The 18,579-nt window shown below is 44.8% G+C and overlaps 1 protein-coding gene across 3 annotated transcripts in view; it reads left to right on the forward strand.

Annotated features, from left to right (window-relative positions):
• Positions 1-18,579, forward strand: part of foxp4 (forkhead box P4) — a 93,972-nt gene that overhangs the window by 27,528 nt on the left and 47,865 nt on the right. For all 3 annotated transcript variants that reach the window (XM_061041995.1, XM_061041993.1, XM_061041994.1), the window contains exon 2: positions 5,847-6,026. In XM_061041995.1, coding sequence (XP_060897978.1) covers positions 5,856-6,026 — 171 coding nt within the window. In that variant the 5' untranslated portion in view covers positions 5,847-5,855. The remainder of the gene's footprint in view (positions 1-5,846; positions 6,027-18,579) is intronic.

Here is an 18,579-nt window from a genome sequence, read left to right on the forward strand (position 1 = left end):
TGGGCTCTGTAAACAGGGACTTTGTCTTCACAGGCGGGCGAGCAGACACACAATTCACACATGGACGCGCGCACACATGGACAGAGAGGATGGGGGGAAGAACATATATGGCGGGTTACAAACTGTACAGTCGATACATGCACGTGCAGAGCCTTCGTCCGCGCACTACACTCAGTTAAATGCCCAGACAGACTGATCGTCATATGGCAGACACTCCTGCAGATGTTTAGAAGAATTCCTCATGTTTATATAGCTGAGGCTTGTCTTATCATCTGCACTCTGAGCCCTTTTCTTCTCTCCTCCACTCCCCAACAACAGCACTGGCTTCTACATTAGCCAGCTGCACAGCACGCTGCAGGTCATACTACAGGCCAGCGCTGCTAGCTTTTCTCTCGGGTTCATGATGCTCTTTGAAGCCAGCCAGCCAGCCTGTAGTAGATATTGGCCCACATCTGACTGACTATCTGTCTGTGAGATAATGGAGTTCACCTGTTAGCACTGGAGCAGGGCCAGGGCAGCCGCAGACATCTAGCATTAGCCCTTTCGCTGTTAGCCAACCTGTTAGCGCTGGCTCCCAGCCAGAGTAGCCTGGGGCAGTGCAGTTTTAGCTGCTAGCTCTAGCATTGTGTGGAAGACTATACCTGGCTGCTTTACTCTGTGGCATCCTGCTGCAAAAAAAATGGCTAGCATGTAGCGACAGCCAGCTGCTGAGGAAACAACCAAACTTGGACAGGGAAGTGGTGGAAAAAGAATTTGAGCAGTTTGTTTTTGAAGTGTGTGTTAGCTTGTGGAAGGAATATGTGTGTGGTATTTCTTCTTAGCTTTCCTGTGACCTCATTCTCTTTTATTGAAGCTAAAAGGGCTACACGTCAGCTTAGAAATGCCACGCAGATATCCCTCCTATCCCTCTTCCTCTCCTTCTCCCTCTTGTCATTCTTTAGGAGACAGCAGGAACAAGGAAATAAGTCAACCATATACTGTAGAAACAAAGGGTGGAGATGTAGTTGTCAGCAATCATTGAGTACATTTGTGATCTTTAACACTTTTTAATATGTTCATGACAGAAACACCCTAAACTTCATTTTTTCTTCATGCAGCCAAAAAACAAGGATTAAAAATTGGATTGAAAAAGATCTAACATTTGCTGGACCTGAAGTGCAGTTATGCAGATGTACTGCTAGCTTAAGAAATGATTAACTGTCGGTTATACATTTTATTACTTATGGGGTAGTTCTGTCATTTTGAATAAACATTCCTCAAAGTGCCCCGGTCAGAAACCTTATTAAATATAGAAAATCCTGCTTGCAGATCAAATAAAAAGTAGGTTGCTTTTGTTGCGGGATGTATAGAAAGTGTGAAACTCCACCTTGAAACAACAAGAACACCTTGTACCTTGTACTACTGTAGTATCATAACTGGAGAGTTTTAAGTAGAACCTGTTTTTTTACTTGAACTCACAATGGCATTAGATGCCTGGCTGTATCTGAAATGTTATGTTGTTGTTTGTGGTTGCATCTTTCACACAGCTAAGGAGTGATTAATGAAGACATTAGAGCCCAGACCTGATAGTTGGGCTTGTTCTGGTGTTTGGGGTTAAAGAAGATTCCCTCAGGGCTGGTGCCACGGTTTATGTAGTGGAGGAGTCTTTGACAGCTTGCAGGCTGTTTGAGTTTGTTGTGCAGGTTTTGACGAAGTTGTGATCATCAATGTTCAGCCTTCATAAGAAATAAAAACATTTCGTGATGTGTTTAAGGGACGATTTCTTAAGCTGCTAACACTGTCAGAAAATAGAACAGTTTGTTGACACAGTGACAGCGACCTGGGATAATTTTTTTCAAGTGTGTCTTCAAGCTCGTGACAGTCAATTATAATGACATAAAGCCCCTTTGGGTGTCACAGCTAAACCAAATATTTTATGAATCCACACTGGCTCTCATTGTCAACAGACGCTTCTACAAATTCTGTTTCCTGATTACAAAACAGGTTACAACTCCCAATTCCTCAGATATCTGTCTCCGGGAAGAATGTTTCCCTGGCTCACAAATATTGATTGAACTATCAAAGATGACAGAAAACAAAACCAATGTTGGATTCTATTTCAGGGTGCAAACTTTAATGTTTTCCAGGGTTGAACCTGCCACTAGTTACCAAGCATAACCAGAGGGAGAAAGACAAGCATGCAGAGAGTAGGAGAAAGACGGATAATTCAAGAGTCAGATGAAAGCAGATAGATGATGGAGTGTAGATACTGGTACAGACATTTTTTTCCCCTTGCCCCTCCTTCGCTCTCTCCCCCCCTACTCCCCATCCCCTCCCCCCTATTCCCTCAGTTCTTTGCCTAATAAGCAGCGTTCCTGCAAGCTGATGCAAGGCAGAGGAAACAGAACAGGCGTTCTGGGACCGCTGCAAATATTCCCACATGAGGCATAACATGATAAAGACTTATTATCTCACTAAGCTGCTGTAAACACAGATGCACACATAAATACACAGTGTACACAACTCCCTTGCTCACAAACACACACACACACACACATTCGCAGAAAAGGGGAACGCGGTCCAGCTTTACAGCCCTGACGAGCTGTGACCAGGAGGAATCTGACAGAGCCAATCCCCCCCAACAAAGCCTGAGAGTCAGCAGTTGCGAGCCAGCTCACTGGGCATTTGGCTCGGTTCGTTTGAACTCCACACACACCCAGAAAAAAAGAGTGTGGAAGGAACAAGGGCAGGGAGAGTTTTTGATTGTTATTAGTGCTAAACTTTTCGGGGAACATCTGAACAAGCATACGTGTCGAAACAAGACTCATCCCCGGCTTCTCTGTGCTCATCAATCACACCCGACACACACATAAACACATGCAGCCAACGCTTGCTGTGAGCTAATCCATTACAGTACAAAGGTAGGTGTCAGCCTCTTAGACAAACACACACACACACACACACACACACACACACACACACACACACACACACACACACACTAGAGTCATCAGAAACATGTTGAGTCCCATTTCCCCTTCTCTCTCCTCCATCCCAATTAAAAAGCAAAGCAGGCCTTTTATTTCCCTCTCCTCCAAACGCATTCTTTATCTCTCTGATCTGCGCTGCTCCCTCCCTCCCACCCTCACTCCTCGTCCCCTTGGGGTAGTGGGAATGTCTCTCCCAACACGCTCTCAGGTCAGGGGTTCAGCTTGAGGAGGGTCTGAGCTTGCAGAGCGATCGAGGAGACTCACAGAAAGAAGTGTAGCGGCGGGTTGAGGCAGGCCTCTGCACGGGCTGCTCCTCTTCGCTGCCAGAAACACTTAAACTTAAAACAGTGTGTGTGTGCGTGTATGAGAGCCCTAATCAGAGACTTCAGGGTAGATTTATGCCCCTGCCTTTTTCCCGACCTCCATTACACCAGCTTATATACACCCATTACAGGATATGACAGAGTACACACCCTTTAGACGAGCATACTGCACCTCCTGTGTGTGTGATAGAGAGGGCATGCGCGCACATTTTTTCTACACACTCCGCACTTTCCCATTAGGTCCTTGTCCACCTGCGAGCTCCATCTCTCCGTCTGTCTTTATCTCTCCTCCTCCCCTCAATGCTAATAAGGTCAATGAGGAAGAGTAAGAAGCAGATGGGTGTACAGTACATTACAGCACGGCGCAGTATAGTGTCGACCGGATAGTAGACCGGTGATTCATGCTTAGTGGGACGTGTGATGATTTGAGGAGTTTCTACTGCGGTGCAAAGTCAATGGAGTGTGGGGACCGATCTGTTGATCACTCTGTACGGGGCTTCACTTTGCCTGGCTTCATAATATTACCTCAGGGAGCAGTTTGACCCAACGAGGGGTCTGGACAGGGGATGGAAAGAAGGGAGAATGGAGGGTGGGAGATTAAGTGACTATAGCTTTAAATGTCACAATAACGCTCTGCCTCTCAATCTAAACTTCCATAGAGGACGGGTGCCAGGAGAGAGATAGGAAGTACTGCAGATGGGATTCAAACATGGCTGCCTGCTTGTGAGAGTGAAATGTGGAGATCTATGCGTAAGCACCTTGACCTTGTAAACGATTAGTTTCCCTTAAACTTAAACTGTTAAAGATTGGCTTTTTGTTTCAGATCAAATGCTGCCCTAGACATTTTCAACGACTCTGATACCAAGACGTATAGACCGTTATGCTTTTCTGCTGGCAACACTCTGTTTATTTTCACATGATGATTAATAAGATATGATGAGCAGTTGATAAAAACTAATTGTGTTGGCATCAAAACATCCCAAAACATTTTTATAAGTCAATTGAATTTGTTTGTGCACTTCGATTCAATGTGTAGGAAGTTGTATTCACAGCACAAACAAAATCCTATTCATCTATACTATGTTAAGCCAAAAAGTGAAAATTTTGTTGCCGCTATCTCCAAACTCAGGCACATAAAACCAAAGTATGTGCTCAGCTCCACACAGATGATTTTTGTTTTAGGCATTTGGGTGAACAGACTCTAACTAGCACACCCACCAGCAGCCCATCCACCTGCACACACTTAAACATGTTCAGGTCCCCCCGTCCCTCAGTGAGCATCTGGCAGCATTCCATTAACAGAGCCACCAGCGCTCTCTCACACCCTCACCTGCTGTCAGAGGGGAAAAAAATTACCCACACACACACACACACACACACACACACACACACACACAGAGGTTCACCTGCTTGTGCCTCGGAGGAAAAGAAAAGTTAGATTCTCTCATGAAATGCCTTTTATTGTTTCCCCAGAAGGCATGGGTTGTACGCTTCTGAACACACATACACACACACAACCGCACACAGACGGCGGGCGCGATGCCTCGATGGTGTGTTTTGTGTACCCACTCTGGGTTGCCGAAATGAAAGCATCAAAAGTTTCCCCTTAAAAACGAGGCGCTTGTGTGTGTTAATTTCTAAAACTGGATGAGGCAGAAAGACGGGATTGAGACTGTCATTAGGAGTTCACAGCCCTGCGTGCTTGTCTGAAGGTTTGTTTTGTTTTGTATTAGCTTTGCCTTGTGTGTGTGTTCTGCACGCTCCGATGTGTGTGTGTCTCTGCGTCTTCTCTCTCTCTCTCTCTCTCTCTCTCTCTCTCTCTCTCTCTCTCCCACGCTCGGGCTCCTAACGATGGCAAATGCGCCCGTGTGTGTTTGCGAGGCGTTGTTTCTCAAAAAAAAAACAACAACACATCCAGGAACGGCTCGTTTTGTCGGGGGTTTTGTGGAGGGAACACGCTCTAATTAGAGGGGCCCTATGAAGGTGCATCAAACGGATCTCTCTCAAAGAGCAACCTGCTCAGGGCTCTCACACAGCGCACACATGCCACCTCTGATTATTGGTGAAATGTCTGTGTTATTTAACTATATAGCCGAGTATTAACAGCCTTGTCAGTTTAGATTTGCCGTACGTCTGATCCTGATCCATGCGTACGCTCCCAGACACACATCTTCATACAAACACAAAAAAAAGTGTCTGCTTCAGGTGTTGCTTTGTGGCCACTTGGGCATGTTTGTGTGTGGGCGGTTCATGACCAAAAGGCCTTTTTCGACAAAGTACATGCGCGCACACACACACACACACGCACATAAACCCACACAATTCACTTCTGTATCTCTGCGTGTGTTTATTTTCCTGCCTTGTTTGTTCACTCAGATGGGAGCAGGCTTTCTGCTCTAAATGCCCAGGTCACTTTTGTTTACTGTGTGTGTTTTGTCTCTGCCACACACACACACACACACACACACACACACACACACACACACACACACACACACACACACACACACAACCTCAGCCCCCTCCCTAAACCCATCTCCTGCTCCCTCCCCAGGTGCCAGTGATGATGGTGGAATCAGCATCTGAGACCATTCGAACAACGCCGTCCAACCAGAACGGAGTCAGCAGCCTCAGCAGCCAATCAGATGGAGGGGGAGGTAGAGAGGGCGGGTCTAACGGAGACGCCAATGGAGAGATCAGCCCTGTTGACTTACTGCACCTGCAACAGCAACAGGTGTGTGTATATACATATGTGTGTGTGTGAGTGTTTACTGATCAACCTGTGCATATGTGCTTGGGGAAACTAGTTTTGCAACACTTGCCGCTTGTGCAACTCGTGCATATGTGCGGTACATTGTCGAGAACAGCATGTACACACCGGGACGTTGCATAACATACAGATGTGACAGAAAGTATTCAAGACAGACTCTGGTAATTGTCGGGCTTACATGTGCAAGCTGTGAAAAGTTAGACAGGTTGGCTTGTCTGTGCTTTAATTATCAGCTGTTCATAATGTGCCAACTAAATCCACTGGGACAAAGTTCACTGTAAGAATTCCAACACATGACGTTTCCCTGATAAATATTACATGTTACTGGCTGAGAAAAATTCACAAGATATGTCTTCAAACTATGTGAAGCCAGGGTCAGACACTCTAACAATAGAACACAAGCAACATCAGATGTATAAGCCTCGGAGAGTTTGTATTGGTGTCAGTTTTATTTTTTTTTCACTGATCCATGAAATGCTGTTTATGTGTGTTTGACATGTCGGCGTGTAGTGTCTCCCGTTATTCTATTTATCTTGCCTCCTGTGCGTCACTCCCCCGCTCTACACACACACACACACACACACACACACACACACACATTGGCCCACTGTCTCAAATAGAATTTCCAAACTTCCCAGAACTTCTTGGATGAAATTCTACATTTTTATTTCTCATTCTCCCGGAAATACACATGACTCTTTTCTGATCGCTCTCTGAAGGACCCCGGCCTTCAGACGTAATATAAACACACACACACACACACATTATGAGTATTATTTTCTTCCAGAGGTCTCTACATTAGTCATTTGTCCATAGCTGCACAGGAATGTCTGATTAGTGTGTTGTCATGTAATGATGGTAATACACTGATTCACTGGTGTGGTATTTATTTCAACTGATGAGGAATTAGTAAAGAACAAATTCTCCTATTAATCTCCTATTAGTATACTGACGACATGAGCTTGTAATAAACATTAACAACTCCCTCTCTCCTTCTGTGTGTGTATGTTTGCATGTGTGGTTGTGTTATGTCTGCCCATCACAGAGGGCCAGTGTGGGTTCCACCAGCTGAGTTCCTCGTTGAGGAAACCCAGAAGGGAGAAAAAAAAAAAATCAGGGTTTCCTCCCGGCTACTAAAATTATTCCCCCTAATTATAATGATGGAGCCTTAGGTGAATGAAGAACACTCAAGGCCCTTCATTTATGTCCCGCTCTCCCTCCTCCTTCCCCTGACTGCATCCTCACCCTGCTTCCTCAGCAACCTTCACAGGAGGACACACACACTCACACACACATAAATACTGAACCTGCAGCTCACACAAAGCAGCTCTTTATTCTCTCGGACGTGTCTCCGCTCTCGATGTTTTTGCACCTGTGTGTGTGTGTGTGTGTGTGTGTGTGTGTGTGTGCGCGCTGGTATTTCCTCTCTTGAGCGGGTTACCAACCACAAACATACCTCCCTCTCACTTTCCATCTTTTTCTCTTCCTCTTTCTCACTGTACTTCTTTTTTCCTTCTATCCGCCGTGGACCATGAAAGACAAGCACAACCTTTCCTCCAGATCCCAGCTCTCACCTCTACAAAAATATGTCAGACACACACACACACACACACACAAAGCAGAAAATACACACACATTTACTGTTGCAATTCTTTATTTAGAGCTCTCTGTTCTGCTCAATTTGCACAAATTTACAGATTAGAGTTGTCATGAGGCAGAGGTGTGTCCTTCCTGTGCTTAGGATATTTGTTTTTTGTACTCTTGCACTGCAATACCTTCTGCCACTACAGCATTCTGTGTTCTCTGGTTGTTTACTATACAATTAAGTCAACAAATGATAAGTAGATAATTAATTCCCATGTATGGTCATTTTCTGAATAGATTCACTCTGCTGTAATACGTATATGGTAGTATATTATCAAACATTCTTTGCAGACAAGAAGGCAGACTTTTTTTTCATAATCCTAAAGAATTGAAAAAAACAGTTAACAGTTAATTTCTTGTTTGAAAGTGACAACTTCACAAATTGAATATGCATGAAATACATCTTATATTGTGAAACCTGCAGAACCATAAAACATCTCTTTAAGTTTTCCTCTCTTGTTCAATCACATCATTTGATTTAATCAAACTTTAATGCAGAAGTTGCTGAGTGATAGAGGGTGTATTGTCAGTGTGTGCCCACCACTCATAAAATCAATACTGTCTGATTCAGACAGTCCCTTTCCTCTCACATGGTCACCTGACAGCACCATATATAAACCTGCTCTTATGCTTCAACCTGCAAGCCTTGGATTTACCTCCTACTCCTCCTCTTTCTCCTCCTCCATGCTTGAGTCCCTCACCTGAAGGTGTAGTGAAGACCAGTGTTGGTGCTTAAACACCAGTGCCAATGTGCAGTGGAGCAGAAAAGACATCCTCACACACACACATAGAGGAACAGTGCGGTGTTGTCAGAACACAAAGCCGTTTTTTCCTTTGGCCCCTTGGGAACCTGAGAGAAATCACAGCCATCTCCAGCCGTCAAACCCCTTCACTGGCCTCTCTCTGTCTTCTGTCTGTCTCTCGGTGTCTCTGCCTCGTTCCTGAACTCTTTTTTAGTCTGTCTCCCTATCTTTTGTTCTTCTCAAAGATAGATGAAAGAAGAGGGACAGGTAGATGGTCAATTAGAGAAATGTGCAAGTGGAGGGTTTATTGGAGAGACGGGACGTAGAGCCAGAAAAAGAAGGGGCAAAGAGGCTGCACATAGGGGGGGTGGGGGGGGGAGAGGGGGTGCACTGGAGGGCCGAAGAGGAGGAACAGAGGGATGAGAGGGAGGGGTGTAACGCTGAGACGTGTCAGAAAAGGGCGCCTGGGCCTCACTGTGGAATGTGGCCTGTCTGCCTCCCCAGAAAGAACAGAACAGGGAGAGAGAGAGAGAGAGAGAGAGAGATAGAGAGAGAGAGCGAGAGAGAGAGAGGGAGGGGAGAAAGGGAAGAGGGGGCAAAGACCACTTCTGCCCTATCATCCAGGGGAGAGGTAGGTAGGTAGGGAGGGAGGGAGTAACAAAAAAGAGAGGAGTTCTAGGGCCAGAGGAAGGAGAGGTGGAGAGCGCGGGGCACTTTGTGAAGGTGCTGGGCACGGGTGTAGACATGAAATGATGCATAGCAGAGGAGAAATGTAAGCAGGATAAATCCTAACAAACCTCAAAGTGTGCATATATGTGTGTGTGGCTGGGTGGAGGGTGCTCTGACGAGAACCAGGTGTCTCCAATTCTTTCCTTTTCTTAACCCCCCCCCTCTTTTTTTTTCTTTTTTTGTTAAGCAGATGTGAGTCTGTCCCCTCCTTTACTCCACCTATTGCTGTCTCCTCACTTTTCTACATCACCATCTTATTAAACGCTTCTGGCTTTCCTTCAGCTACAGAAGTCTTTGGCTGGTGATGAGGAGGTGAAAGTTGGTAGGGAGAGGAGAGAGAGAGAGAGGGATGGTGACAAAAAGAGGTGCTGTTTCCTCTTCGGATAGGAGTGCCACTCATCCGGTGGCTACGCTCAGCCAGCCTGGGAGGGTTTTCCCTCTTTTTTTACTTTCCTTCTCTCTTTCCCTTTCTCAAATAGAAAGTGAGTGGCATATTGGAGCGGTCTTATAGCAGAGGTTAAAAAGGAACATTGGTAGAGAAAAAATCAGTTTTGAAAATTGGTTCGGAGTTCCGATCCCAACTCCCATTTGTCATAATCTGATTTCTCCTCTTTGCTCTCTTTGCACTTACTGAAAATCTTTATTTTTCTCCCTCACATATAAACACACACACACACTTGCAGTCACACACAAGCCCATCCAAGTTAATGAAGGGTGTAATTAAGGAGCCACAGTGATGACTGGAGATCAGGGGGAACCGATACAGATCTCAGATATACACAAACACTGATGAAAGATAGCTGGTGTACGCACATGTGCAAGAGTGTGCGTTAGCATCCAATGCCAGCAGTACTGTGCAGACAGATGTATGAGATCAGTGTGTGTGTGTGTGTGTGTGTTAACAGATGATACTGGATGATTTAGATAACGTATGGCTTCCTGTTAGATTGGTTAGACTCGGTAATTACAGTCCGTAAAGATGGAGGCGGGGACGTTTTTAGACAAGTGTTAGCTATAGCTTTGGCCCTTTTGCTAAATTATGGGAGGTGAATGTTGGTCACTGGGACACTTATGTCCTGTTTGACCTCCAGCTCTCCAAATCGAGTTCACTTTCAGGTCAGGAGTGCCGAGAAGACGGAGGTGAAAGGGAGGAGGAGGCGGTGGTGACAACAACGAAAAAAAAAGTCATTTTCAGACACATTTTATAGTTAGTGCGCTGGGATTAAATTTAATTACATTAATGTTGAGTTTTGTGTTCCTCTGTGACAGGTTGTTTTCCCGTGAGTGCATGTGTCATTTCCTGTTCATCTGTTTGTATGTGTGTGTGTGTTTGCATGTGTCCGTCCGTCAGACATGTGTGCGGCCCAGTAAATCAGTCCCGGGCCTCTCTCTGAGTGCTGTCACCTCCTAAAAGCTTTCTCCCGGTCTCGGGTCGAGGCCTTCCCCTTTATGTCTGAGGTCAGTGTAGTTCACAGGTCACCAGGGGTCTCGCTGAGACAGAGGGCGGAGCAAGCCGGGTTGCCTAGCGTCACAGAACACCCACTGCTGTTAACCCGGCGATACAAAGAGACCTATACAACAGCAACTTCCTCTAGAAGTCTCAAAAGCACCAGCAGCTCCCTTTATTTGTGCCGTCTTTCACTAAAGCTTCCCTTTTTTTTCTTACTCCATCAATATCTGAACATATTGACCTGCTGGTATTGATTTATAAAAACTACAACATACTGTACTGAATACTTACATTAGACTATTCGTTCTACAAACTGCTCATATTGCATAGGCATGTGTTGCTCTTCTAAACACACAAATAAAAAGCCACAGAACACACCTGCACATCACATGACCATTCTCAATCGTTTACTTTTTTCACACGTGGTCTAATTCCGAAATGCTAAGATGTCAAATTTACGAGTGTCCATAAAATATTTTTACTGCTTTTTTCCAGCCAGGGGCTTTACTGTTGGAGAATCCACAAGAGCAGATTTTTGTTGTTACTTTTGATGTCCTTTGATTTTCTTTCCCTTTTGTTTCCCTCTGCTCCATCGCCTGCACAAACATTACCAGTCTCTAATTACAGTGTGAAGGTCTTGATTCACCAGCATGGTTTGACTACTCTTTAGCATGGACTTCACTGTAAAAATGTTAGGATAAAGTTTTCTCTCTAAACAAGGCTACACGTGTGGTGGACAGAGCGATCTTAGACAGTAGACATGGTCCAGCAGGCCAGATCAGCCAGCATGGATGCAGTCATGCTTGGTTGACCCAACTAGCCGAGAGCCTCTGAGACAAGAATAGACAGATACCAGTCGAAAAAGGATGTGTGTGTGTGTGTGTATGTGTGTGTGTCCTCTCTCTGTTGTGGAGACTGACTTATACACACATCATCTGTGCACCTGAAGGGGTTACTTTGGGTTTGGTTTGGTTGCCATGGGAGTGTTTGGAAGCACTTTACACTGATAGGCCTAGCTGCTGTGTCAGGTAAATAACACGCACACACAGACACACATGCAACACGAGCATGAAAGGACGGACGCTTTTCTTTTCTCACCGAGGGTGAAAGTTGACTGTTGACTCTCACACTTTAGAAGCTTTCGCCATGGTGACGGAGGCCTTTTTCAGAGGTCAGTGGTCAGCTTCATGACCTCATTTCTAGTCCTGGTTAGTGACATAGGGGTGTGACTCTGTGGATTTGGGTCTGTGTGTGTGGTTGGTGTGGGTGCTGTTGCTTTTTTTTTGTTGTAGTGGCTGTGGTTTGATGCCATTCTTTCAGTAGTTGATTAAATTGATGTATTTCAAGTTACTAAAAAGTCGCACATTCTTCCAGGCAGAGAGGTCAGAACATCCTCATGTCTGGGTTCTAGTCTTTTTTTTAATTCCCGGTCTCAGGACCCACAGAAAAAGATGGACACGGAGAGGGAGTAAACCAAAGAAAAAGTAAGGAGTAAAGACAAAGTGTGACAACAAGGCTGCTGGGCAAAGTAGTTACCCTGGAAACAGTTGAGAGCCCTGAGTGCACACAATGAACACACACACACACACACACACACACACACACACACACACACACACACACACACACACACACACACACACACACAGGGCGATCACACAATAGCTGCAGAGGCCTAAAGTGTTGCTAATTAGCTAGTCTGCTCTGCGTCTTTGTGTGAGCCATTTTAAAGGCGAGATTAGAGTCAACAGGGAGGAGGAGAGGAATGTAGCTCCTCTCTCTCTCTCTCTCTCTCGTTTGCTTTCTTCTTCAGCCTGTGTAACGTCCTTTTTTTTTTTAACCTGACAGGCAGAAAGCATTTGTTGTCAGGTCAGTGGAGTTTTCTGTCACTTTAAAAAAAGTGTGAAAGATAAATGTACTGTAGGTGTAGTGAAACTTTATTTGAGATGAAGAAAGGTGGCACCTTGAGGATTTCATAAATCACCAAAAAGTGACATCAGCAAATGACAAACTCCTGAAATCTGATCTTCTTCTTCTCTCTGCTTCAACCACTGACTGTTACTTAATAACACTGTTTCGGGAAAAAAAAGAAAAAAGGTTTTTAATGTTTTAACATTTTAAAAAAGGGAGATAAATGTGAATGCTCATTCAATGACACATTTTGTTAGGAAATGTGTTTTTTTTATTATCATGTCATTCATTCATACCCTAACTCCAACACAGCTCAGAGCTACAAATTCTCCTTACCTTCGTAGTTTGGGTATTTACATTTACTTTTTTGTGTCATTGCATTCTGAGTAAAATTGACTGTGTAAAAATTAAAGCTTTGATAAACACATAACAAATTATTAAAATATGCCCTTTTCAAAAAAGAAAATAAAGTAAATAGAAGCCGTATGACTTCCTTTAAATAAATAAAAATGTGCCCCTGCACATCTAGTAAGATTGATGCTCTCACAAAAATAATACAGTCCAACGCACACACATTTCCCATTTCCCTTTTTTTTACAACACACCCCACCCCTGCTTGCCGCTAAGGGAAGTTAAAGATTTTGTTCTTGTTTAGAAGTTGAACTTCTAGCACAGCAGCCAGCCTTTGTTATGCCTGCCCACTTCCGGTGTTTGTATGAGTGTATATGTGCGAGTGTGTGAGTCTGTGTGGTAAAGGGTGGGTGTAAGGGTGTGTCCATCTGCAGCTCCACAGCCACAACCAGGTGTAAAAACCCTCTGAACCAAAGACATGAAAGCGTTTGATTTCCACCGAAGCGGGCAGGCAGGCTAATACTTTTACAGGCCACTGACCTAGATCGTATTTTTCTGTTAAACCAGTAGGCGTCTGTTTGTGTGTGTGTGTGTGTGCATATGTGTAAGTGTATATATGTATGTGCACATAGCAGACAGTCTCTGTTTGTGTATGTATGTGTTTTCCCTCTGTCTCCTGACATGGGCCTTGGCGGTGTCTTTGCATGTGTTATTAGTTTGATTTTTTTGGGGGATATTAATAATAACAGTTAAACAGTTTCCATATGTGAGGCCTGGTTGCCAGGCTAGTGCTATCCTCATCATGCGCTGTGGACTGTGCACAGTCGCACTCTTGCTGGGCGGGAGGAGCGGCTGAAACTCTGGAGGTTACCCAGATCAGACCTAACACCTAAGTGACCTTGTCTGTCAAGGAGTCTGCCCCAAGTTACTTAACTGTCCTACCTTATGCACGATGAGGGCTAAATATTACCAAGTACACAGTGTGTGTGTGTGTGTGTGTGTGTGTGTGTGTGTGTGTGTGTGTGTGCGTGTGTGTGTGTGTGCATGTGTGTGTGTTTTCCGCTGTGGGTTGGGTCTGTCTGGAGTGAGACCTTCCTCTCTTGCCAAACGAGCTGTGTTGAAAACCACAGGGAAACTGCATATGTGTATATAATATATGACGTGTGTGTGTGTGTGTGTGTGTGTGTGTGTGTGTGTGTGTGTGTGTGTGTGTGTGTGTGTGTGTGTGTGTGTGTGTGTGTGTGTGTTAAGAAACTGCTGTAGAGCTATTTGCCATCAATTAGCAGCCCGGACTGAGACGAGGCCAACAATACAGAGGGAGCTCCTTTTATATTTTCAGGAAAAGGGAGTTCCTCTTGTTTCTGTCCCTGCTCACCTCATCATTATCCTTAATTGTCTATCTCTCATTGCCTTTTTTCCTTCACTTACCCGAGAAAAAGCTGACAACATCTCCTTAGGAAGCCGGAGTTCCCCCCCCCCCCTCTCTGTGTGTATATATGATGATGGATTGTGTCATGATATAAAGCAGTCCTGGGTATTCAGTCAGCTCCTTTTTACGACTCTGCGTATACCCCTGTGAATCAATAGAAACATTAGATGAGTGCCGGGACGTCGTTGAAGGGGAGAGGTTTTCTCGTTTCGCCAAACAGTTCTGAACTGAAGAGAACCATCTGGAAAACGGCAGGGTCCCCAGAGTTTCGAACAGGTCCCTTTTGTGAAAAATAGGATGTGAAAAAAAACTCTAAAATCAGCCAGGGTTTTCAAACATTACGGCATATTTTGAAGTTCTTTTGGAGTTTGTGAGTTTTTTATTGTGTTGGCTCTTGGATGCGGTCTTTCCTCTCTTTTTTAATGGTCAGTCTGGGCCCAGAGAAGCTTGCTTCAGCCGTTTAAAAAAAACCTCAGCCCTTGAACGGTGCCTTTATATTGCGGAAACATTACATTAAATAGCTGAACGGGATCGCGGCTGGCTGACGTTACTGAAGGTGTCCCGGATAGTTCCAGCTCGGCGGCAGCCTAAACAGATTGAGGTATTGGAGGCAGTTAAAGCTCGGTTATATAGGTGGACGACTTGGTTTTGAAGTCCACGTTGCTATGAGTGGAAAAACAAATGTGAGGAAAGCTGGTGAAGGGGGGGGGGGGGGGGCCGGAAAGACCTGATTAATAGCAGAAAAAAGAGAAGGAGTACGTGAGGAAGAGTCAGGGGGAAGGGGCGAAGTCTTGGCTAAGCATAGTTCATTTTTTAACCCACCATGAAATTGAGGGGCTTTAGCCAGCTTTGGCTCAGGCTGCCCCTACCCCATATGTTTACCCCCTGAAAAGCCCTGATCTGCCCTTAATATATTAAACCCTCCTTTGCCCCCCTTTTCTACTGATATACATTAGGCTGTGATAGACATGATGACAAATTCTTTCTTACAATAGTTTTGTTTGTGCTGGTGTTTCTCCAGCTAATTTCATACGATTGTTAGAAAAGTAGAAAAGCTTTAAAAAATCTATAGTTCTTGGGTCATATTTTTATTTATTGTTTTTATTTTTAAAGATTTATTTTTGGGCTTTTTGTGCCTTTATTGTAGAGATAGGACAGTTGGAAATCAGGGAGAGAGAGAGTGGGGAATGACATGCGGGAAAGGAGCCACAGGTTGGATTTGAACCCCGGCCGCCCGCTTCGAGGACTACAGCCTCCAGACATGGGCGCCACTAACAACTGCGCCACCAGCGCCCCATCGGTCATATTTTGAACCTAAATTGCACAAATATTCAGACAGTGCTTGCAGAAGTTTGCCAGCACTTTTTGATATTTAAAAGCGATAAAGTATCCATTATTGAGTGCCTAGTGCTTCTACTTTTTGTTGTTGCAGCCAGGTATTCATATAATTTGAATTGTGCTAAGTTTAAAAAGTCTGGTATCATCAACCCCCTTACAACAAAGAACAACAGCTGCAAGCTGCTGAGAAGATCTCCCTCCCTTCTGTGCTACTCAGCAACTTAACTTTCTTGCCCTAACATAATCCTGCAAATTTCCCATTAAATGTAGCGCCTGGTGGAAAACATGAGCGTCAGTGACATGGTTATGCTGTAATGTTTGGTTGTGATAAAAACAGCCAGACTTTGGCCTCGGTGAAGGAACTAACTACAACAAACCCTAGAGGAGTGGAACTGAAAGTAAACACTGCACTGTATAAACTACATGTAACAAATCTGTCATTGCAAAGGTTTTTTGATTGTGTGCTTTACCTAAATATAGCTTTACCTTTAACTATCTATCCCAAGTCCCACAGCTGCCGTCCACAGTCCTGGTTTCTTTGTCTGACAGTCAAAGTCAGGGGAAGTTGCGAGCCCCCCATACGGCCAACAGCTGCATTCACAAGCCTTGGTTTCCATCAGTCTGGACGATCTATTTTGGGCTTCTGTCTAACCCATATCTGCTCGCAGAATTTACTGTGGCGAATAAGGGTATGGGTAACAGATTTCTAAAGAGGAGAGATGAGGGGGGTAGGGCACAAAGAGAGAGAGAGAGAGAGAGAGAGAGAGTGAGAATACTTGGAGAAATGCCAGCCAAACTTTTTGGTGAGTTATACATTATACAGAGAGGCAAGAGACAGATCGGGTGATATAGCCGGAGAGAGAAAGAAAGTACGAGTGATCTGGGAAAGCAATCTGGGTTTTTGTGGTGAGTGACAGTGATTCATTTGATACGTGAGATTCCACCGCGGCTGTAACCAAGCCTTCACTCACATTTGCCCCCAAAAGTTACACAGCAATCCCAATAACTGTCACCTCTAAAGTAATCTCATTCTGTGTATGTACAGTGAGTGGATTTAAATACATCAGGTGAGCTGCTAGCACTACAGTGTCATCATGCAAAAAAACATTTTTATTTTTTACAAGCTTTGAAAATTGTGTTACAACTGTTCTGTCCTGATTCATCCCTCTCTCTCTCTGACTATGATTCCCTTTGAGTACCCAGAGGAAAGTGTGAACCAAAAGATAAGAGAGATTTTAAAGACAGAAAAAACCAGTAGAGAGTAGCAAAGACAGAGCCAGAAGGAGTGAGTGAATTAAAGTAGGAGGTGGGTTTTACTGGAGTTTAGAGGTGTTTTCTGGTGCTAAAGTGAAGAAAACGGATACACGGGGATAACAGGGGGGTTACCCAGGAGGATGGTAGCTTCGAACGAGGCTTTAGCATGGCTTTCAGCTTCAATGACAGCAACCGAAGAAAGAAGATAGAGCGTAAGAGAGAGGTAGATGTGATCCATCGCTCGTCCCTGGACCAGGTGTCTCACACTGATCCGAAATCAGACAGCATGCAGGCCTGTAGAGAAGCATTTGGGTGTGACGGGCTCTTTTTCTACATCTTCAACCTGTATCCATCTACTACCTCGCCATCTCTCTCTCCAGGGGGAAAAAAAAGAGGGGGTTTTAGGAATTGAGGAGTGGTGCATCACAAGCCTCTTATTCCCAGGCCTTTGAGCTGAGAGAGGATACTCTGTGTTCAACTTTTTTTGCACGTTTTTTACCTTTCGTCGTGGAAAGATGAAACAATCTGCTCACCCTCACTTGTGCTTTTATTTTTTTGTACTCTAGTCTAAGAGCAGAGAAATCTGATACCACCTGCCTCCTCCCTTACCCCCCTTCACCTCCTCCTCCTCCTCCTTCACCTCCTCTTTCTCCCTCAAGGACAGCCCACTGTCTGCCCTGTGGGCTGTTTATCTACGGGGGGAGAGGGGAGAAGGAGGGGGGGATCGGTTTGTTTCTTTTTGGCCATCAACAATGGACCTCAGTTTGTGCTGACGGACTACTCTAACATATGGTACCCACCTGTCTTTCTCTCTCTCTCTCTCGCGCTCTCTCCCTCCTCCCTTTGCTACTTCTCTGTTTAGATTTCTTTGCTTATTCCTGCGTTCTCTCTCCCTGTCTCACCCAAACACACTGGGCGGATTAGAGGCAAGATTCATCACACACACACACACACACACACAGACCTGTTTGCTTTAGCAACCTGAGCCAGGATCAGGCGCGTACACACACACACTCTCTCACACACACACACACACACACCTAAGGAGGCCTATCCCTGCTTCTTGTTGTTACTTTTTTGTTCTTATCTGAGATTCAACAAGAAATCTCATTGGATGAGAAGTACAATCCACTCTCACATACAGTATAGACATGTGGATAAACACACACACCAACACGTACACAGAGATCATCATACACATGTCAAATAAAATACATCTATCCATAAGAGACAAACATGTCAGCCTTTCTGTTAAAGACAGAAACCAGCCTTAACTGTGTGTGCATGAATGTGCATGTGCTTGTGTGTGTGTGTGTGTGTGTGTGTGTGTGTGTGTGTGTGTGTGTGTGTGTGACCCTGCTGAATTAAAAAATGCACTGTTATTAAAGGCTGTGTCAGAGGCGATGATTTACAGAGGGGAGCGATGACAAGTCAGAAGAACTCACACACACACACACACACACACACACACACACACACACACACACACACACACTCTGTGCTCTCAGGCCTCCAAGCTGAGCACTGACCTCCTCACCCCTCCTTCCCCTTCCTCCACCTCCTCCCTCCCGCTCTCACTCTAATAAAACCTGTCTGACACCACTGATGTGTGTATACGTGTGTGTGTTTATGTGTGTGTGTGTTCCAGCGGCAGCACAAAGACTCTGT

The sequence above is a fragment of the Labrus mixtus genome, chromosome 7, assembly GCF_963584025.1.
Source record: "Labrus mixtus chromosome 7, fLabMix1.1, whole genome shotgun sequence".
NCBI classification, from domain to species: domain Eukaryota; kingdom Metazoa; phylum Chordata; class Actinopteri; order Labriformes; family Labridae; genus Labrus; species Labrus mixtus.